We start from the raw sequence: 23,058 nt of genomic DNA, 5'->3' as shown, positions 1-23,058 counted from the left end.
GTGTTGGGTAAACTGAGTCAACCAACCCTAATATTTTAACAATGTTGCCTTTTGAATACGCTAAAAACATTTTTACCTCGTCAGAATCAAAATTTTATGTACAAAACCTGCCCTTCTTTGCATGTCCAGAAATGAACTATTTATTAATATCAACTTTACATATAATTTTCTTCATACTGCCATCTCTGTTCATTTTAAAAAAACTTTTATTTTTAAAAAGGTAAAATAAAGACATGGAAATTATCCTGTTCCAAAAAAATGGTGTGAAATTTCCCTCTGGCTGGATGTGTTGTTTCTATTACAAAACTAGTAAAATATGAAGGGAACAAATAATCTCCAACACATCATACAACAGTTAATTGCACTAATGTTATCTGGACTGCACTAAGTAAGTTTGGACAGACTTTAAAGTTCTAACCTTTTTCTAATTAAGTTTTTGAAATTAAATGCACAAATAAAACATTTTTTAAAAATCCAGCCCACAACCATATGCAGCCTTCTTTCTTTAATGGGAAATTGTGTGTATGGGCATCCCCCAAAGGAATATGTGATGCTCAAACCTTATTTCTCCTGGGGCATGATGAGTTCATAATGGCCAACTTGACCATCTTGCTTTAGCTGGTCTAACAAGTCTTCTTTGCGCCTCTTTCGACTAACCACCAAATACCTGTCTCGGCCCTGCCCATGGGATTTACTCTTAAGCCCATATTTTTGGGCTATCTGATGTATTTGTTTGCGCTCGTCATTTGTCAGTTCTGTGGAGAAAGTCAGGTCAATCTTACTGTCTGAGAAGGCATAATTCTGGATGATCTGCTCAATATCTTTCTTGGTAATTTTTGACCCCCTTTCAACATCAAGCCCAAGTCCTTCTCTTTTGAACTGCTCCTTCACAGCAATCGGTTCCCGAATCCCTTCCCCACTTTTGCCCAAGCCACCGCCCGTCCAGCCCATTTTCCTTAAAATCTGATTCCCAATATTGTCTTCCTTGATCTGCTGTTTCAAAGCTTCTTCTGCCGAGCGACCACAAATCTCATTCCTTGAAATTACATCTTCAATGGTGCCTTTTTTCAGGTTGTTCACGACAGTTGGCTGGGTTTTTTTGAGGACTTTCACTGCTTCCTCTGCTGCCACATGTTTGACCGTCTTCTTAACTCCGATAGCTTCAGCTATCAATTCATTCTCAAGCATCACCTTGCATTTCCACCGCATTCCTGTCATCCTTTCAAATACATACTCCACAGTCATCTTGTTGAACTGAGCTGTGTCATTCAGCGTACAAACAGGATTCATAGAGTTTTCGTAGACCACAAGATCCTTCAGGTCTTTCTTCTTCCCAGGATCTCGTCCAGCACTGCCTACTTTCTGAACCTGGACGGTCTTGGTGGCTCCTGCATTAGACTGAGTCTTCTGAAGAATTTTTAGAGCCTCATCTGCAGCAGCATGCTTACTTGTCTTCTTGGTGCCATAACCTTCAGCTAAAAAGTGGTCCTGCAAGTAGACTCTGCAGCGCCACAGGCGGTTCGGCATTAAGATATATTTGTATTCAACGGTCATTTTGTTAAAGGAGGCTGAATTGTTCAGTATTCCAATCGCATCGCTGGCATTTTCCGTGAGGACAAAGTTAGTCCAATGTTTAGTTGAGCTGGGGCCCTGTTGTGGATCAGAGTTTGGCTGCCCAGGCCCGCATTCTTTCATGGCAGCAATAAAGTCATCCAACTGCTTGAGAGCCGGTGGGAATTCTGGAGATGTGCCACTCTCACACAGCACTAAATCCTCCCGGGTGGTGTTCTTGAACTTCCGCTGTGCAACTCTGACTTCCACAGCCTTCTGAAGCAGCATTACTGCCAGTTCTGTAGCTCGGTCCCTGGAACCGTTTTTGCTCCCAGCATACCCTGTAGTCAAATACACATTCTGACACCTCACTTCACATGCAAAACCTTCTTTCAGAAGCTTCTTATTCTTGGGGAGGTCACTAGGAGAAATTTCTTTTAAGGGAGAATAAATATACTCAGGATTTGTCTTGCAAGCCTGTATGGATCGCGTCAAAAGGAAAGTGTAGTTAATTTTATCAGGCCAATTGGGATGTGCAAGGTTCTTACGCACAGCTGCTACAAGTTTGTTAATAAAACTCTGCTTGGCTGTTATAACTGACTTGGGGAACGTTTCAGAGGTGGACTGGAGAACGGAGGGAGAGGCTGAAACTGCTGTACCAGTATCTGCAGAAGTGTCTTTGCTGTTGGAAACCGCATTGGCTCCTACTGGGTTGGCTTGGCTACTTGTGTAGCCTAAACCTACTGAACTGGAAAACTGGGAGTCTCCATCCTGTGTACTGAAGCTGCTGAAGACCCGATCTGCGTAGTTTTGTATCTGTTGGGTTGTGATATTCTCACTGGCATCCTGTGTTTGGTTTTCGGAAGGCTGTTCCTTTCCTTCATCTTTTGTATTGCTGGCTACAAAATGTATGGGCTCAAAACGAGGTCTGACACGGAATTTGGGAGGTTGTTTTCTTGGTGGTTCAGAACCTATGGAATGTAAGTTCACAATATTAAGAGAAAACCTGCATTGTGTACAGCTGCAAGGATTAGAAATTTAGGAAGGGGTGGAATTAAGAGACATTCAAGGTGATACATTCCATGCTTGTGTGGTGAACCTATAATCTGGAATACATGCAGCATGGCTTAATATGGAAAGCATGTGAAACTAACTTTGCCCCTTACCTCTGCCTTTAATCTCTGTACTTAGACCATTTTCACAAAATGGTAATATTAAGACTACCACCACTGACACTGATTTATCAGTCTGGGAGATAAAGTATTACTATTAAGGAATGGCAAAGCTCTACCCTTTATTTATTGCCTATATTCAACTCAAATGCAAGTTAAATTGCTATGCTTGTTTAGACAGCACAGTGGTAGAGAACTGAACTCTGTACTGCAGTTGGTCAATGAGAACAGCATTTTTAAAAAGTCGTGTCTGCTGGCTCAACTGATGCTCTTAAGTTTTGGGAGATGAAGTGAATGCAACTTTGGTAAAATGGCAAGCACAGCATCAGTTAACTGGATATCATGAAGTTTATAGCTATGGGTCTATTGTAGCAATGCATCCATAGCTCTGCCCCCAGTCTCCACTGTGACAGCTGACGTTTCTGTTTGGAAAGTAAACCACAGGGAACTGGTTGAAGCTGTCAGTGTTCAACCATCTCTGCTGCGGATACTTTTGGCTAGCTGAGCTCGTACTCAATGGAGGCTTGTGGTGAGGGTTACATTGCTGCCTCCTGCCCCAGAGAAACGGCGTCCCCTTTTCTGGAGTCCTCCCTTTCTGGTACTATTTAATCACCATAACCCTGCACAACCCTGTGGGTTGCTGTCCACTTTGAGTCTCCTGGGTCCTAGCCTCCCCACTTCCTGCTAGATGTGGGGCTAAAGCTGTCTATCACACATCTGTGTATTTGAATCAAAGTAAGCCACTATTCACACAGCACAGCCTTATAATTAGTTGGCAGTCTGGCGGAAGGAGTCAGTGTCCCTGGGACAAGTACCTAGATCATAACCTTCCCAAATGTCTACCTGTGAGGATGCTGCCAAATCAGCTAATGAAAAAGGGGAGGGTGACAAAGGAGGGCTGCAGTGCGTCCAATACCCTGGGAGAAAGCTGAGCCTACCTTGGGCTCACCTCAGTTGTTTGGGTGGAAAACTGGCCCTGCATGCTGAGCAAAATGGTCTGTGTGCCACCGTTTGGTGCATGTGCCAGGGATTGCCTAACCTTGCTATATATGTTGCATGCACTTCCTTTTTTATCCTTAAAAGAGCTGCTGAAGAGGGCAAGACAGCCACAGATGTAGCTGGGCCAGTGCTGTTGTGTGTTGCAAAGTAGCACTTGTCTGGCTGTGTGCGCATCTCTAGAGAAAAAAAACATTAGCACTCATCAGGCTAGGATTGCCACTTTCTTGCCCTTAAAAGATCACGTGGGAAATGCAGGCAGAAAATGTGCACAAGGACATTCTCTGCTTCTGTTTCTTTTGGACCTGCTAGTTGTTTAGCTTGGCAGATCCTGAGGAGTACAGTCTTGCACTAGAGAAGCAGTGGCAGGAGGGAAGAAGGTATACACAGCTTCTCCATTCATTGTAGCAGCAAACATTACAGAACTGTGTCTATTTCGAACAGGAAGACTGATATACTCACTGCGAGAAGAATCATCAACGGGTGAATGTGGTCTTTTTGTTGCCTTAGCACCGGGCACCAGCTCAAATGATGGCATCTTGCCAATGTCGATCCCTTCAGCCATCTGGAGGACTTTCTCCATAACTTGAGAGCCATACCTGAATTTAAAACGGAAGATGCTTCAGCCTGCTGTTATTTATTTTATTTAGACTAGTTATATTCTGCCCTATCCCAGAAAGGGCTCAGGGCAGATAACATCATTATAAAAACAGTATAAATAACAAAACATATCATATCAATAAAACAATACAATTTGATCATAAACAGTTACAGGTGGTGGCTCAGTTGGACACATGCTATATAGTTTAAGAATCTGGCACAGTAAAAAGGTAATTTAACATTACAGCAGAAATGGTATCGTAGCATAGGGCTGTCCAATGGAAGGAACGCCCGCTAGAGTAGGATGTCTGCTACCTCAACTAAAGGTCTGGTGGAATAGCTCTGTTTTACAGGCCCTACAAAAAGATAAGTTCAGTGAGGGCCCAGATCTCCAAGAGGAGCTGATTCCACCAGGCTGGGGCCAAGGCCGAAAAGGCCCTGGCCCTAGCTGAGGTAAGACGGATGTCCTTCGGGCCAGGGCCAGTCAGTAGATTTTATGTGCTGGATCGTAGTGATCTCTGGGGCATATATGGGGAGATGCGGTCCCCTAGGTATGTCGGTCCCAGACTGTGAAAGGCTTTAAAAGTCATTACTAAAACCTTGAAACTGATCCGGTACTCTGGTTAGGGAATACCATCCTGCCTTCATTAGGCTTTACAGCTGAGTGTGCAAATTAATACATATGACGGCATCATAGCACCTCAAAGTATCAACCCAAAAAGAGACAGCACTTTTGGAGCTCCCAATTACATGACCAAGGGGTATGCATTTGAGTCTCGTGATTTCATGTAACTAGCAAGTGGCACCTGATTCAAATGGCTGGGCTCTGAACACCTGCTTTGACTTCAGATACCAGCCCTTTCCCCCCACACATGAAGTATTTATAAACTGCTGTTTAAACCCTGGTTTTCAAAAGAGGCCTGACAGGTCCCTTGCACAGAACTACAGTCAGGGTTCCTTAGGTCCTAGGCAGCAAGCTAATCTCTTGAATTTAGTAAACCCCAATCCACAAAATATCCCATGGAAACCTGCACCCATCCATATCCTCTGTGGAACAGAACAGGGTGATTTGGGCTCAGATCCTCATTTAACCCATCTTCCAGTGGGGTGGCTATGTTAGCTTACTATGAGCAAAACAAAAGAACAATATTGTAGTGCCTTAAAGACTAACAGATGTGTTAGTCTATCAGGAGTCTATCACTTCATCTGACACAGACTTATAGGATATCTGTTGTGGAGGATGGAGATAAAAGAGATTGTAAACTGCTCTGAGATTCTGATTCAGAGAGAAGGGCAGAGTATATATCTGCAGTTGTCTTCTTAAATATACAAAGAAAAAAAGGGGGGAAATGACTTTTAAAAGCCTTAAGTAGGATCTAAACTAAATTTTCCATTAACTGTTAATGATATGCAATTTCTGTAAATATCTCTTCTTTGTTGCAATGCCCAAATTTGTCTCCATGCCATTCCAGAGGGTCCTCTGCCCCCTGAAAGCAGCATTTTGGGGGAGATCAAATGGCTGCAATGGGAGGAAGGGAATAGGGAAAATTCTGTTTTGTGGGCAGAAAAGCTTTGTGTTAGTGGAAAATTTAGTCCAGAGCCAACCCCTAGTTTGTGACATTTCTACACTCCGCATTCAAAACAGTAAGCACAGATTTCATTCAGAACTAGTCCCCTGTGCAAGCACCAGTCATTTTCGACTCTGGGGTGACGTTGCTTTCACAACATTTTCACAGCAGACTTTTTACGGGGTGGTTTGCCATTGCCTTCCTCAGTCATCTACACTTTCCCTCCAGCAAGCTGGGTACTCATTTTACCGACCTTGGAAGGATGGAAGGCTGAGTCGACCTGGAACTAGCTTCCGCTGGGATCGAACTCAGGTCATGAGCAGAGGGCTCCGACTGCAGTACTGCAGCTTTACCACTCTGCACCACGGGGCTCTTTCATTCAGAACTACAGCCTCCTAATTACGTAAAACAATTTCACACCTATAAAACTCAAGAAAATTGTGAAGCTGAGTCTATTCCTAAATCTATTGATGAATTCTAATTCAGCTATTTCCCACTGGAGTCTCTCTTAACTGAAAAAAAAATGCTCAGTCAACAACAGGGTGTCCTGATAGAAGCTTGGTGAGTGATAAGAAAGGTGTTCACATCTCATCTCATTATCAAGACAAGCCACATACACTGGCTCAAATACTCTTGCTCCATCATAAAATAACAGCTGAATAATAACGCAAAACTTTTTTTTTAAAAGAAAAGACTGCTAAATAATTGCTTTAGCTCAGGGGTGGCTAAATCACTCTTTGACCTATCTCACAGGGTTGCTGCAAGGATGAAAATGGATTAACTCCATGTATGCCACCCTTAGATTCTTGGAAGAAAGCAAGGATATAATATTGGAGAATACATTAATAAAAAAGATCTAGGGAGGTAGGCAACTGTGGGTTTCGTCTGGCACAACCGCATCAAAGCCTGAAATGGTCTAAATTAGAGGCATCAAAACTTTTTAGTCCGAGGGCTATACGGAGAAATGTGTGTTGGGTTGGGGTCTGCCCCATTTTTCGTCTGCTGCTGACCTGATATGAACATGCTCTAGCAGCAAGGTGGGTGGGTAACAGTCACTCAGGTGCTGCAAGAACCTGCTAGGATCTGCAAAAATGGAAATAGAGGCTCCACACAAAGGGACAGCAGATGCTGCAGCTCAGATGACACTAGTGAGGGTTGCAGAATCATTCGAGAGGGGAAGAGGGCTGGGTTTGTCTGGGTTCAGGGGTTCCCTGAGCCACAGCATGGACACCTCTGCGCAAACTGTCCTGGTTCAATTTATCCTCAGTCACTTTAAGCTGTTTACAGTTCAGTTCTGTCCTTCTAGTAGCAACACTATCTAGCAGTAAGGGAAGGCTAGTGGTCCACTGCACAAACATCCTGAAGCAGCACCATGCAAGAAATGTGAAGAGTCCAAGGCTGGCACAGCAATCCTTTCTCATTTAGTCTGTGTACTGATTGGTTCACTGCATGGATACATCCTGCCTTTTTTCTAACGTGGCACTCAAGAAGACTTTCATAGGATTCCCAGGAGGTCTCGCATCCAGGCACTGATGAGCTCTGAGCTTCAGCAAATTTGCTGCATCTTGTGTTTCCCAATCATACTATACCCTGGGACTCTTTTAAAATTATGAAAATGGTCACAGGGTTCTGGAGTGTGAGCTACCTAAAAGGCGAAAAGCTTAGCTTTATCACAAGTGACATTCCTCTCCAGTAATCTTTTATTTGGGGGGGGGGGGCAGTAAAACAATGAACAAGCAAGATATAAATTAATATAAGTGCCTAAAAATAAGAAAGATGTTCACATCTCATCTCATTATCAAGAGAAGACACATACACTGGCTCAAATCACTCCTGCTCTATCATGAAATGACAGTTGCAAAATAAGACAATCAACTTTTTATTTTAAGAAAATGCTGATAAATAATTGCTTTAGCTCAGGGGTGGCCAAACTGCGGCTCGGGAGCCACATGGAGCTCTTTCATACATAGTATGCAGCTCCCAGATGTCAAGGAGGAATGTAATGCAGGCTTACTCTCAAGTAAGTGTGCTTAGCACCGGGACCTCAGTCAGCCTCTGAGCGATGATCCATAGGTAGGTGACTATTTCTATTGTGTGTGAAGCGGAGGAGGGGGAAATTGTCAGGCTTGCCAGCTCTTCTCCTCCACCACAGAGGTCCCCTGGAGATCTAGAACAGGGAAAGAAAGTGCAAGAGCTGATGGAGCCACTGGGAGGGATGGAATTATAGAGGGCAGCACAGGGTTTCCCCTTAGTTTCACAGTTCTTGTAGGCGCTGCATCTTTGCCTTGGTGTCAAAGCAAAGAGAGATGCATCATGATGCAAACAGTGGTCAGTGATTTATATGGCATGTGCGTGTTACCTTCTCCCACTAGTGCCAAAAAATAATTACCTAACCTTTCCCTATGCTGGTCTTATGGGGACTGTTATTCCCACTTTACAACCATTCTAGCATGGTTGTGTTGTAAAGTACAGGCGTATTTGAGCCCACCTCGGTGGGGTAGGGCGGGATATAAATCGAATAAAGTAAAAGTAAGTAAAGTATGTATTTTATCTTTCTGTGCAAAGAAAGTATAAAGAGTTTTAATAAAGAGGTGTGTGTAATATGCGTTCATGTCTTGTGGCTCTCAAGCATCTGATGTTTATTCTATGTGGCTCTTACATTAAGCAAGCTGGCCACCCCTGCTTTAGCAGATGGATTCCATTTTGATATATTTTTGTATTATCAAAACTATAATATAGGTGCATTTTTGACACAGTGAGAGAAATTACACTGAACTTGAGCTTAAAAAAGGAAAGCTACTACTGACTGTTATAAATCAGTGGTCAAGAAATTGACAGCTTTCCTTTTTCATTTCCTATTTTACACACATCAACATGGCCTTTAAAACCCCCAAACAACTGTATCTGTAACTCAACAATAACATTCAGTCCTTGCCTATTAATCACTTAAAGTGCTTTAGTTGATTGATCTACCAACTAAAGCTGCAGTCCTGTAAAAGAAAAAAAAATCTTTACAGTCAGCATCTGTTGTTAGCACCAGCAATATCACTTGACAAGTGAATTCCACTGAATATATATAGCACAGCAACAAAAGAAGTTCAGTAGCATTCTCCATGTATGTGAAAAACAAAACAACCACATCTGTTTCATAGACTAGCACCTTAGGCTGAAAAGATGAAGTGTTTCAAGCCAGTGGGTATTTGTTATGCAGACTGTCACTTCCTAGAGAGGGGATATTGCAAAAAACCAATCCTTGCCTTTGGATGCTTTATGACTGATTACTGTAACACCTGGTGCTGCCCTTGAACTGCTGTCAGTGTAGAACATGACAATGTGTCTCCCTGAGGAGGACACTGAAAGACAAGAACAAGTCCAACTTGTATTATCTCAACTACTAGCTGCTTGTGTGATTCCCTGGTCCAGTTCAAGGTACTGATATTCACTTTAAGGCCCTTCCCAGCCTAGGCTCCACATACCATAAAGAACAGTCTTTTCTGGTATCAGCTCACAAGCTCCTAAAACATGTTCCATCTTCAAGCAAGTGAAGATATTTCCCAGCAGTAAATCGGAACTTAACAGTTGAACACAACAGGCTTTGAAAGGAGTAGCCTCAAGAAATTAATCCTTACTTTTAAGAGGGGTTGTAAAGACACTGGCTTGGCTTCTAAGTAGTGTGAACAGAGTTGCACTAGGTAAAGGCAATGTCTCCAGCTTCCCTATCCCAGGGGTGGCCAATGGTAGCTCTCCAGATGTTTTTTGCCTACAACTCCCCATCAGCCCCAGCCATTGGCCATGCTGGCTGCGGCTGATGGAAGTTGTATGCAAAAAAACATCTGGAGAGCTACCGCTGGCCACCCCTGTCCTATCTCACTGCAGCCTCCTGTCCCTTCCAAGTTATGCTCCTGCAGGTCAGCTGACCTACAAGGAATAAAATGGGGGAAATTGGGGGGGGGGGAGTCTGAGGTAGAAGCCAGCAACCAACAGAGATTGCCCTCCCCTCTTCCACCAACAGCAATGTCATTCCACTGGTGCAACTACTGAAACAGCAAGGGAACAGTTCAGGAGCCAACCTATATCTCTTCAGCCTAGCTTCTGCGCTGAGCATCCCTATTCTACTGCAGGATACTGCAATTCATTCTTGCTGTACTGTTTTTACTGCTGATTTTATCTTCAAGCGTTTTGTACTTATATTGCTGGGAGCCACTTTGAGCCTCAGAAATGCAGCACAGAAATTAGCTCAATAAATAAATACAAAGAAAAGGGCTCTTTCAGTAACAGCATGAAAGGCTCTGGTGAGAGCTTTAACACATTCCTGGGAATCAGAAGAGGAATGCTGAGCTGGAAAATCTCAATTGCTGTTGACACGGATGAGAAAGAGAATAAAAGCAGCCCTCTGCCATCTCAATTAAACTCCATCAGAAGGAGTCTGACAAAGCCTCTTGCTGCTTAATGGTTCAATAGACTGCTTTGCATTGTCTCTGTTCACAAGGAAGCTGATACAGGTGAACCACCTGGTAGACCTTCTCCAGTCCTTACTAGAGAAGTTTCCAGACATTTTTAAGAAACAGCCCATTTCTTCTTGATGGGATGGGTGAGGGGGGGCAACTTCCTTCTCTCTCAGACCTAAACTTCTTTTATTGAGGTAACAATATAAAAATTTTAACTTACAACTTGGATAACATTGTACTATTTGGCGTATATATGGAATTCAACAGTATAAACATCTTCATTTTACAGAAGAAGAACTGCAACTATATTCAGCACTTGATAAAAGAGTTGCAAACTGTTTCATCCTATGATACTACAGCACAGACATCTTAATTTTTTTCCATCTGAGAGATAGGGAAAAATAAAAGTTGAAGGTAGAAGACATATTCTGCAATAAACAAAAGAAAGTGTATTATCTGGGCAAGAATACTGTTATAAAAGCACAACAGGTAGCACTACCAGGGCATTTGGGTATTAAGTTTAAAATATAATACTGAAAGCACTGGACTTTTAAATAATGTGTTATCATTAAATGCAATGCAGCATTGCTACACAATTATTTACATTTAAACAAATGTAACAACATTTAAATGTTGCTTATATTTAGACTATACAAAGAATTATCATTATCTAATACTGCAGACTGTCTTACATTAAAAAAAACTTTCCACTACATGTTTTGAGTAATAAACTTGTCTTTCATTTCACTCATTCTGAAAGGGGGAAAAATAGGCATTATTTTTAACATCCCCCCAGGTTTCCCCCATTTTTCCATTAGAAATGTGGGAGAAATGTGAACTTTTCTCATACTATCTATTTTAAGGAAGAAAAATGTTGTTTTAAGAATCATTTCACTCATCTAAAAGAGATAATATTCCATAAATGGGTTTTTTTTTAGTGTTCCCTCTATATTTCCAAAGGTTCTATTTAAAAAAAATGGATTTTTTCCCATGCTATCCATTTTGAATAAGAACCATGCAAAGACAAACAGCACCCAAGTAGCTATGGGGTGCTGAAGGCTGGTCTCCGTATTACAGCTATCTGGAAAAGGCCTTATTGTAATGAACCTCCTGCTGATATGTTCTGCTCTATATTCCAGCTTTATTACATAGAAATGATCTATGGCACAGTCATGAGACCAGCAAAGCAGCTTGCATGGCAGTGGTCAGCAGTACTCAGTACTTCGGTACTAAAGACTAACAATCAATCAATTTATCTTATTTTTTTAAACTGTTATTTCATGGTTCAGGCAAAGTATTCGTCCATCTTCACTGATGGACTTGTGTATTTTTTGAAACCTACTTAAATATTCATGCATGCAGATAACAGTATTATTTTGTATGGTTTCCATAACAAAAACATATGAAACATAACCTTTAGACAAGGTTTTAACAACTGCAAAGTGATGGGCAAGGTTGGATTGCTCTGTCTTTTAAGTTATCTGCAATCCAAACAGATGCTCCCCTCTTTCATTATCTGTACTCTAAATAGTTTTGGCAGCACTTTTCACCAAAGGATGTTCGGTTTTCCTTGACAAGGGCCAGGTGGAATCAGCTCCCTATGGAGATTTGGGCCCTACCATTCTGCAGGGCCTGCAAAATGGAGCTATTCTGCCAGGCTTTTGGTTAAGGCAAGCGGGCATCCTTACCTTACAGCTACAGACCTCCCTGTACTGACCAACTATTTGGACTGCTAGATATCGGGCCTACAGTTAGGACATCTATGACACCTATGATATTTATATCTTAATTTATAAAATGTGCTGTACCATCCATGCTTTATATATTTGATTGTTCATTATTTTATGGTTTTATTGTTGATTTTTACTGTTTTATTGTTTTATCATGCTTGTGATTCGCCCTGAGCCCATTATGGGGAAGGGCAGACTATAAATCTACTAAAATAAATAAATAATATGAAAAGGTGGCTGTGGTGAAAATAAATAGGAGTGTTCATGGCATCTTAAAGACTAACAGATTCTCATTCTAGCATACTTTTTTGTGAACTGGAGTCCACTCCATCAGATGCAAGGCTGCATGGCTTCTGAGCCACAAAATCACATACAACCCACCAGCTGATTTTTAGCCTAACCTACTTTACAACGCTAATCTGCAGATAAAATCAGGAAAGAAGTCCCATGCCCTGAGTTCCTTGGAGAAAAGGTGCAATAAAAATGTGACTGATAAAAAGAAAGGAAAGACCTGGCTGCAGCTAACCTAAGGAAACGAGAAGGAATTCTGCACATGCTCAAAACTCTGTGAAATTTAGTGCATAAGAATGCCTTGCTAGAGCAGACCAAACACCCTCACTCAATTTATAATACTGATTAACACAAAAACACACAGAAGAGACACTGCCAAAAAGTTCCACCACGTGTTGGGTTCTTCCTCATACAATTGCTTAATCAGAAACATGAGATAGCATACCAGATCGTTGTTAATCTTAAGTCAATGATGACATTTTCTGTCATAGCACTCCATATATCATCATTCTTGTGCTGCTGCTATTGTTCATATTGTTCTTTAAATGAACTCTTATAACACCTTGATTGTGAAGCAGCAGGAAAAATTTTTAAAAAATTCTCACATAGAGAAGTTGTACAGGCCTTAAGCACACTCGATTTTTTTTTTAATAATTGAACTAAAAGTCTGCCTTCCAATTACTGTCTGATCCTATCACCAGGTTGTGTGGCTTTTCACAAGAGAAGTCAGACAGATGGTACCAGAAAGGTCCCAAGGTAAAGGCATGATAGTCAGAGATGCGCCTTCTAGTGTTACTGCAGTTTTACTTCTTGTGTTTAATGTGATGAAACACTGACAAGTTGTACGGTTGTTTTTTTGTGTGGCTCTGATAGCTCTGTCCAAGATCCAATAATCTTGCCAGATATGAACTTCTGTTTGGAAACAATTCTGCTACAAGAGAGAACAAGGGCAAGAGAAGAGGAAATGAAATGAACCAACCAATCAAAGTTCAGTGTGGAAAGAGGGTCTTCCACTCTAGATCTGGTATCTTTTCCATCCTGTTCAATTCTGACACATCCCCAAACCAATGGCAGAGACACCCCTCTCCCCACACACACATACACAACCCCAACCAGGCCCCTGATCTTGTGTATCTGAATGAATTTTTATTGTGCGGTGAAGCATCTCCTCCTCTCACCTGCATCCCATGAAGATGTGGTTGGTCCAAACCTGGGAGAACGACAGCAGTTTCTCGATCCTCTCACCCGGGTAGTCCGGCAGATTGCGAAAAATGAACTGCTTGCGCAGCGCCCAGTACCGGTCGCTCTCCTGGTACTGCCGCCACTGGTCCGGGTCGGGCTCTGCCGTGGAGGCCACAACAGGCTGCTCCAGTTGGGCAGAAGAAGCCTGCGGCGGCTGAGGGGACAGGAAATTGCCGCCAGGCACCGGCCACCCTCCGCCGGCCATGGGCTCGGCCGGCCTTGCTGGAGGGGGCCCAACCAGAGCCGGTATGCCAAGCAGCGGAAGTGGGACACAGGAATGGCTCGCACCAGGCTGCGGATCCTTGGATCCGAATTTAGCAACGAGGCATCCTCCCCCACACACGGGTGCCGCCACTCCTTTTCACACGTGCGGCGTGCCCCCGTGTCCCCCCCTCGCCCCAGCGCGCGCCGTTCCCTCGCCGCTACAATGTAACCTTTTTTCTTGTTACACTGCTCACGTGGGTGGGAAAGAACGTCAAAAGCGCGCGAGATTTCCTCTGAGGCGAGCGGAAGTTCCGCATGCGTTTCCCGCAGCGCCACCTCTGGTGGAGGACCCGGCGAGCAGGCCGTCTCCGCTAAAGCGAGGAAATCGATACTTGAGGGAAAGCCTCCGAGACTACCCGTGTAGGAGAATGAAATGGTAGCGCCCTGAAGAGAAGGATGGGGGCGGACTGGACCACTAACGGTATAAGGGGTATCATGTTTTTAAGACTCCCAACTTCCCCCCCTCATTCCAAGCGATCTTCCCGCGAAGGATGAGTGCTACGTTATGTTTGTTTGTTGGTCGTTTGTTTTTAAACCCGGAGGAGCATTCAAAAGAACCCACAGGCGCCGCGCAGGCGATCTAAACCGCCACAGGTCTCCACCATTCCATTTTGCCGCAGATGTAGTTAAGACTATGGTAGAGTCCTCAAGGGTGATAGAACAGACTGTACTGCTTTCGGATTGCACCTGGGAGAATAAGTAGGCTGTGTCTCAATGCTGTTTCGCTGCCCTTAACATTCACACTTTCTGTCTGTCTCTTACACACGATGCCTTGTCTGACTAAACATAGCTAGGGATGGCAAATCTGGCTTGGGAAATTCTTTTTTTAATTATGATTTTTATATATGAAAATAAAATCGAGGAAACAAAAAATACAGGGGAAAAAGAGGGGGGGGAAGGAATCGGAAGGCACATCCATAAAGAACTTTTTAAAAATTCTCCACGACAAAGCCAAGTGCGATCACTTAATACTAAATCTAAAATTTAAACACAATAAGCAATACATCAAATCATATTATATTATTTTCTATTATTTAAAATTCACCATACCCATCAAAACCAGAAATCACTGATCAAATAATTCAAAACAATATGGATGTATTCTCCAAATTTGTAGAAAAGTGGTTTCCTGTTTTTTGTTTTTTGTCTTCTCACAGTGTGGTTCCTCAAAAATTGGTCCATATGAACTTGCTTAACATCTGACATTTAAAAGGTTGTGTGAAAGGTTCCAAAAAGCAAGGTTGTTTGGATGCTGGTTGTTTTAAATATAACCCACTTCTTTAATGCAATATAACTGGAAAGTATTTTTGTATAACGCTCTATGCACCTTATATGTGCAATATCTTACTTTTCACAAGGTTCCGATATTGCTGTTTTCTTATTTGTGTATGTGTACACACACACATACACTCAGTAAAATGTTTTTTAAAACCCCCGCAAATCATCAAATCTTTTTTTTCATTTACATGCAGAAAGTCAATAAGGGGCTTCCAACTAACAATAGAAGTAGATAATGTCTTTTTCTAACCCACAATCAAGTGGGTTATATTTAATCAAATAGTTAAGTTTGGCCATTTCTGCAAGTTCCAACATCTTTAACCACCATTTTTCTACTGTAGGCATTTTTATAGATTTCCAGTTCTGTGCATACAGTAACCTGGCTGCTGTAATTATATACAAAAGTGTAGTTCTATGCCTATTTTCAAGCTGACCTTAAGCCTTAAAAAAAATTTCTGGCTTCATTTGTATGTTAATTTTTTTAAAAAAACTTTTGTATTGTTGAATATATTTGTACCCAAACTTTCTTAGTTCTGTTACAAATCCACCACATATGATAAAACGTCCCTTCACGCTGCTCACATTTCCAATGTTTGTTTGAAGTATTTTATACATTTTAGCCAATTTCACTGGGGGAATATGCCATTTCCTCGGCATATGAAACATCGGCCAGTGAAACATCATTTTATGAAAAATTATTTAAGATTAACAATGTAAATTTCAAACCTGCCATATTCTTTCCCATTGTTCAATTTGTATATCATGCCCAGTGTTCTAAGCTCATTTTACCATACAGTCTTTTACCTGTTCTTATTCTGTTTCATATTTCAACAAAAGTTTATGCATTTTAGCAATAACATGAACATAATTTGTACACAACTCTGTTTCAAATACAGTCTCATTTTCTTCAAAACCATAAAGTTGTTTATCTAATTTATATCTTTGACTATTGCACCCTTCTTAAATCTTCGTTCGCGAAGCCAAGCCGAGAGAGAGAGAGAGAGAGAGAATAATTGTACATTAAAAACATTGAATGATATCATTCTTTTATCAGGTCTTCCCTTGATTTCATCTTATATCATGATAGGTTAACCATTCGTGTTCAGTTATTACCCGTAAAATGCTTCTTGGGTTGAGTGGATTGGAAAATTATTGGAGATTTGGGGGTGGAGCCAGGGGAGGGCAGGGTTGGAGGAGGGAAGGGACTACAGTGGGGTACAGTGCCATAGAATCCACCCCCAACAGCAACTATTTTCACTGGGGGAACTGATCCCTGTAGTGTGGATATCCATTGTAATACTAGAGATTTCTAGACCCCGCTCAGAGGTTGGTAATTCTGCCTAGTGCACGAGAGCAGTGAGCTCCTAATTCTACTTTCTCTCTCTTTTGCAGTATACTTTGACCTTGTTTTCATACAGTCTTATATAAGGTTTCATAATGAATTTGTATGTGTGCATATTTTATTGTTGAAAACTATGTTATAAATCTTAAATTGAGATCACAGTTAACAAATGCGTTTAATAAATTGCCTAGATGTCTGCCTTGCACTGCTAGTTTTCTTTTGGCAGGCGGAGGTTTTTTAAGATGTCGGAAAATAGTTTAAGAATAGCATTCCCTTTGGAAATTATAACCATTGTGGACTATTTACTATTAACAAAACTCCAACATTGAAAAAATAGTACCCAAAACTTCCTGTCCTCCAGAGTAGCAGAGACCATTCTAATGTCTCTTGTGTAGATTCACCAAACTATGCATTAAAAAGTGGCCTTTTATTGAATGGGTCATCAGTCCTCTTTCCAATCCAATACTGTCTACTCTTGACATTTCCAAACCTGTATGCTGTGGGAAATCCCCATCTGCAAAAAACCCTCATGTGTTCCAGCTTCTAGGGCTGCCAATCCCCAACTGGAGATAAGGGATCCCCTGGTCTGGAGGCCCTCCCCCTACTTCAGGGTTATCAGAAAGTGTGGGGGGGGATATCTTCTGGGCACTCCATTATACCCTATGGAGACTGGTGCCTATAGGGTATGAGAATCTATTGGGGGGGCTGGTTTTTGAAGTAGAGGCACCAAATTCTCAGCATAGTATCTGGTTATTTTCCTTAAAAAACTGTCCAAGTTTCAAAAAGATTGGACAAGGGGTCCAATTCTATGAGCTCCAAAAGAAGGTCCCCCCACCCTCCATTAGTTCTAATGGAAGGATGGCATTTAAAAAGCGCAGTCCCCTTAAATGTGATGGCCAGAATTCCCTTTGGAGTCCAATTGTGCTTGTCATAACCTTGTGCCTGGCTCCACCCCCAAAGTCCCCAGATACTTCCCGAGTTGGACCTGGCAACTCTACATCTCCCTGGTAAATCACTCTCCCTACTCGAGAGAAAGATTTGGAACACTTAAAAATAATTCCTTGTATGTGCTCTGGAGTGCTTTTGTTTCCTTGCACCACAACTACCACCTGTCAAATGTCACTGAACCTGTGTGATTATCCTGTAATAAGAGAAGAATGTTGTGGGTTTGCTGTCAGATTATGGTTAATGGATCTCGTCTGCCTCTATGAATGTGGTCCAAAGCAATATGCCTGCTGAGAACATATGAGGAAAAAGAGGGCTCATGTTCCTTACTGTACACTAATTGTTAGGAAATAGTCTTCCTCCCCCAATGATTCTGTTGAAGTAGCCATAGAGTTTGGAGGATGTGGCCCCTTGGAGTGAAGGTTGCAGTGGTGGGTGGGGTGTATTATGGTTGAGTTTATGGCAGACAAAGAGCTGTGAGTTGTCAGAGGAACCCTGGGGCCTCTTTTGAGATCTGAGGTACAGAAACACACATGGGATTTCCTCTCTGCTTCTAGCTACATTTATGCGATAATTTCAGTCATGTTAGTCCATAACAGCAAAATAAACTCAGAGTCCATTGGCGCCTTAAAGACTAACCAAATTTATTGCAACACAGGCTTTTATATGTATGCACTCGCACTTCTTCAGATGCACTTTGACTCATGAAGATTTATGCTGGGATGAATTAGGGCGGCCCTAAGGTGCCAGTGGAATCTCAGTTTTGCCCTGTCACTATATTTGTAATAGAGTGAATATTGTGAAAACACCAAACATACATCTCCAGCATGCTCTCACTCAAAAAAGAGAAGTGACTGAGCAAGTGCTGTACTTGGGAGTCGGGACCTCTCACCTCTTGCAGAAATGGAGAATGTGTAACAACATTGTTTTATAATAGGCACAACTGTTGGGAGGGAACAAGCTTTAGAAGAAGGGAAATGTTGTGGTCAATATACTAACACTTCTTTGTGTTACCTCACAGTGCAGGCCATGCTTTGGTGCCCTGAACAAATGCAGCATGCAATTTGCAGAGAAGATTCTTCACCAGTATATTAGGTGAAGGATGTTTAGTGGTGCTGTTAGACTGTGTCTGTTTTCAGCTGTGAAATGTCAAGAGTGTATCAACTGTGCCTTGACATGATTTCAGCCTTCCAGTTGTCCCCTTCTGGGAAAATCGTTTCTGAGGCAGAGAAGCCATAGGATGAGCTGCCTTCTGAGGAGAATGCCCATTGCCTCGACACAAGACTTACTGCTTTGGCGCACCTTGTTCCAAGCAGGAATCCCACTTAGAACAAGAACAAAAGCAGAACCCTTGGGAGGTGGGACTCCTCCAGGGGCAGGAAATGGTTACTTTCACACATTGACTTCTCAGGTATAAAAGTGCAGTGTATTATTCATTTTACTTTAAAAAAATATATAACTATTAGCTTGGAGAAGTCTGGGGAAATGCTAGCCTGCTGTAGCTAGAAGCAGTTCTCTAAGGTCTCAGTGAGAACTCTTCCCAGCCCTGCCACCTAAAACCTTTTGATAGAAGGGTGCCAGGCTTAGAAGCTGAGAACTTTTGCACTCAAACGGTTTGATGTGCATTTGCTTGAAAAATCATCCCTCTTGTTGTTTCAGATAGTGTGATGTGGCAACTTTATGTGTTTGACAGGGAGCATGTGTTAATTTGAAAGCACAGAAATTTCAGTCCAGTAATTCAAGGAGCCTGGCCCAAATATCAAGCTTCCATGGCAGAGTAGGGATTCAAACCTGGATCTTCCAGATCCTACTCTGACACCCTTAACTATGACACCACCCTGCCCTCATTCTGCCTCAAAACATGGAGGGTTTGTGAGACTGAATTCCATAAATTAATTGTGTTTTGTACAGAGGTGATTTACAGAGACTGAACATGGAGGCATCTCTGCCCTGACATCTTAGGGCAGGCAGGTTCAGGAAAATTAAAGAGTTCTTTAGCCACAGCTACTTCTCTCTGTGGGACTTCCTGGCTTATTAGTGTTCTATTCCTCAAAATAGTTCACAGTGCCCAGTTATTTTCAGGGGTCTGATGGGACAAGATAAATGACACACACTACTTGTTTGCTTTATGAATCAAATTGGTTTATTAAGCACAACAGCATACCAGTCTAGCAGTAGCAAATAATTAAGTGATGTTACCTCAACTACTAGCATTGCTGGTACCAGCTGAAAGCTTCAAAGCCGTTCACTTCATTGGTAGAGAACACAGGCTGAATCTTCTTAGGGATGGCAAGGAGGAAACAGGTACCTATGCCTTCCTTTGATCTTGGTACATCAGAGAGCACAGAAACACATCCTAGATTTTGCAATGGCAGCTTTCTGAGGTTGTCTTGGCCAGAGATGTAAAATTTTCAGGAATTTAAAGGGCCATGAGGGGGAGGAGGTGGTTTTTTTGTTCCCTTCCCCAGAAAAAACCCAAAAATTTTCAGAGAATTTGGAAAAATGCAACATTAGTACTCTTTACTGATTGAAAGCCATTTTGTTACTTTAGAAACATAAAATGTAGTGTGCATAAATTGGCTTGGCATAAAAGTATCATGTTCGATATATTAGAAGTACAGCTTATTTAGAAAATAAGCAGAATTTACTTTAACATTTATTTTTGTTACAAATTGTACAAGGTCCTGAAAGAACCCTCAAACAAAAAGGAAACTGAAACCTTTTTTCTTCTTTTGTGACAATTGCAGTGCCTCCTAGAGACAAAAATGCGTCTTTCTCTTACATTTGAGAATTGTATCCTATTTTCTCTGCATTTGAATTGTTTCCCACCATTTGCTTATTCTCAGTGTACCCTTATAGGGACCTTATCTAATGCCCTAAATTGATTCTGGATACTTACCCAAATGATCTTCCAAGAACTGGCTCCATCTTTTTGAAGCACAACTTTTTGTCTGCTAATATGCCTCCTTTCACGACCTGAGTTCAATCCCGGCGGAAGCTGGTTTCAGGTAACCGGCTAAGGTTGACTCAGCCTTCCATCCTTCCGAGGTCGGTAAAATGAGTATCCAGCTTGCTGGGGGGGGGAAGTGTCGATGACTGGGGAAGGCAATGGCAAACCATCCCGTAAAAAGTCTGCCATGAAAATGTGAAAGCAATGTCACCCCAGAGTCGGAAACGACTGGTGCTTGCGCAGGGGACTACCTTTACCTTTTTATGCCTCCTTTATTACTGGAAATCTCATCTCTATCTAGAATCAGCCAACACAAAATGTGCTGCATTGGCTCTCATTGTATTTCTGGCTCCAATACAAAATGTGAGTTTTTACTTTGGAGGCCTAAATGGCTTGGGCCCAGGATACCTAAGAGGCTCTTTCTCCTTTTGGATGCTTTGCCACTCACCAAGATCATCCATGGAGAACACCTATGACATAAGTGTGTCTGGTGGTTATCTACATGCGAGCTTTCTTGGTAACCACTCCAAATATTTGGAACACCCTAGCCTATTAATTGTATCTGTTATCCACTCCCAGACATTGTAGGCCTTCTGAAGACAGTTTGAAATTATGCATTTAGAGCTGCCATTTTTAATCAGTGGTCTTTATAATTTTATTATTGTAATTATGTTGTGCTGAGTGTAACCGTAGAAAGGTATGACTGCCCTGTTCACTTCCCTCCCTCAGAGACAAGATTTTCTCTCAGTTTTTCTTTCCCTTTGCTGACTGAGCTGCCCTAATAATGTTTTTTTTTTCTTTGCTGAAGAACTTTGGCAGTCCCACCCTGTCACAGTATGATCTTTTGGTTCTTTGCTCAGCCCAGGAACCTGAGGGAAGTATTGGGAGCCCCCTTAAATGGCATCCAAGATGTTTCTATATTCCAATTTAACAAAATATTTTATTCAACATAGAATGGAAAGGTCAGATGAAATCAGGAGTTGAAATTTCAGAGGTAAAACCAATAATGCACAGATTTTAGTTCTTATGTTTCAAGTTAGTGAGAGTTTCTTAAGCTATTCAGAGTTACTTAAAATCTTGATGTTGAGAGCATTTTGTTCCAATGTTTTCCCCCAAACACTCCAGCACACTTTGAGAATTCTCGTGACTTGTTTGGTTTCCAGAAGGCTGGTGCACTTCTTCCAATACCCAAACCCTTTTCTCTTCAACCATCAGTACTTCTCTGGAGTTTTAAACTGATTCTTAAGGTCTCTGCAGGCAGTTTTGAACCACCAGACCAGGGATCTCTTCACTTTTCAGAACTCCCTGTTTGACTGGGTAGGTAAATTCTCCTCTCACTAGATCTATCCCCTTTTCTTGCCTTGAATGGGAGTCTCCATCTAACTACCCACTTGTTCTTGCCAACTCTCCCCAGTTCTCCTGTCTGTGTTAAACTGCTTGCAAGTCAAGTCTGAATCCCAAAATGTTGGCTCTTCTCAGTGAGGGCTCAAATCAGACCAAATTCTCCTCAGCATCCAGTTCAGAAGTTTTTCTCTCCTCAGCTGACGCTAACCAATCAGCCTGTCACTCAAGGCTTTCTGGGTCTGTGAAAAATTAACCCTTCACAGTTCTTTATCTGTTTACACAGCACTTCTAAGCTTTTAAAAGTGCAATCCATCACAAAAGGCAACAAAGAAAGAACATAAATTTGTAAGGTGCCAGCTTTCTTTCTGGCTTGGCAGGTGTGCCTTTAACAGGTTCCAACATCATCAGTTGAAAGTGGGGGAGAGATGGCATTTGGAAAGGGAATGTCAGCCTTTAGATTGGGGAGAGGCACAAAATCCTAAAGCCACTCAGCACTGTAGCCTCATAACAGAAAGCAGACACCTTGTCCTAAGCTACAGCCACCAGTGCTGAGCTTCCTCGGAATTTATTTGTGGCCCATCATTCCTTGGAATAGGAAGAGCAGGAATTTACTTTCATCTGTACAAACCAAGTTGATTCTGCTGTGCTTCAGTGATGACATCAAGTAGAAGCAGGTTGATGGGATCTATATTCCAAAGCAGAATGTATTAGAAAAAGCTGGCTAGTGCAAAATATGGCTTTGATCCGGAAGTTAGCTGCCTTGGAAACAGGAGGAAAATCAGAATTCTTTTCTATGTATGCAGAATGCTTTACATTACAAATTGCTCTGCTATGCATGTATCTTGCATTTCACAATTGCTTTTCATATTGGTACACAAGAATTCAGTAGCCTTCTACAAGTGACACTTAGGATTGTAGATATAACCCAGTGACTCTCTTTTTGGTGCTCCAATAAGCTGGTCACTTCCAGGCTGGATTACCGTCACTCACTCTAGGTGGGGCTGCCCTTGAGCCTGACCTGGACACTGCAGCTAGTGCAGAATGTGGTGGCACATTTGCTGATGGCGACATCTGTGTGGGTGTGCATTTAGCCGGTGCTACACCAACTGCACAGGCTGCCAATTAAGTACCAGATCTGTTTCAAGGTTATGGTACTGACCTTTAAAGCCCTATTAAGGCCAGGGACCAGCATATTTATGGGACAGTCTCTCCCCATATATGACCCAGAAAGCCTTGTGCTCTGCAGATCAACATCTGCTGGTAGTCCCTGGCTGCAAAGTCATCCACTTAGCTACGGACAGAGCCTTATCTGCCCTGGCTCCAGCCTAATGGGACAT

General features: G+C 42.1%; 1 protein-coding gene across 1 annotated transcript; it reads right to left on the bottom strand.

Moving 5' to 3' along the window:
• Positions 1-200: 200 nt before the first annotated feature.
• On the bottom strand, positions 201-13,979 carry LOC132579109 (NF-kappa-B-repressing factor-like). The gene is made up of 3 exons (XM_060249279.1): positions 13,535-13,979; positions 4,182-4,318; positions 201-2,522 (listed from the first exon to the last, which is right to left on the bottom strand). The coding sequence occupies exons 1-3, from the start codon at positions 13,801-13,803 to the stop codon at positions 562-564; spliced, it is 2,367 nt and encodes a 788-aa protein (XP_060105262.1). The 5' UTR covers positions 13,804-13,979; the 3' UTR covers positions 201-561.
• Positions 13,980-23,058: the final 9,079 nt, after the last annotated feature.

This window comes from Heteronotia binoei, chromosome 11, assembly GCF_032191835.1.
Source record: "Heteronotia binoei isolate CCM8104 ecotype False Entrance Well chromosome 11, APGP_CSIRO_Hbin_v1, whole genome shotgun sequence".
Taxonomy (NCBI): domain Eukaryota; kingdom Metazoa; phylum Chordata; class Lepidosauria; order Squamata; family Gekkonidae; genus Heteronotia; species Heteronotia binoei.
Note: the sequence above shows the minus strand (reverse complement) of the source record. Positions and strands in the feature narration are given on the sequence as shown.

Coding starts and splice junctions, on each gene's coding strand:
- LOC132579109 (XM_060249279.1), bottom strand. CDS start 13,803: ATGGCCGGCGGAGGGTGGCCGGTGCCTGGCGGCAATTTCCTGTCCCCT. Junction 4,319..13,534: donor CACATCTTCATGGGATGCAG/GTGAGAGGAGGA, acceptor TTTTAAATTCAG/GTATGGCTCTCAAGTTATGG. Junction 2,523..4,181: donor CGTTGATGATTCTTCTCGCA/GTGAGTATATCA, acceptor TACATTCCATAG/GTTCTGAACCACCAAGAAAA.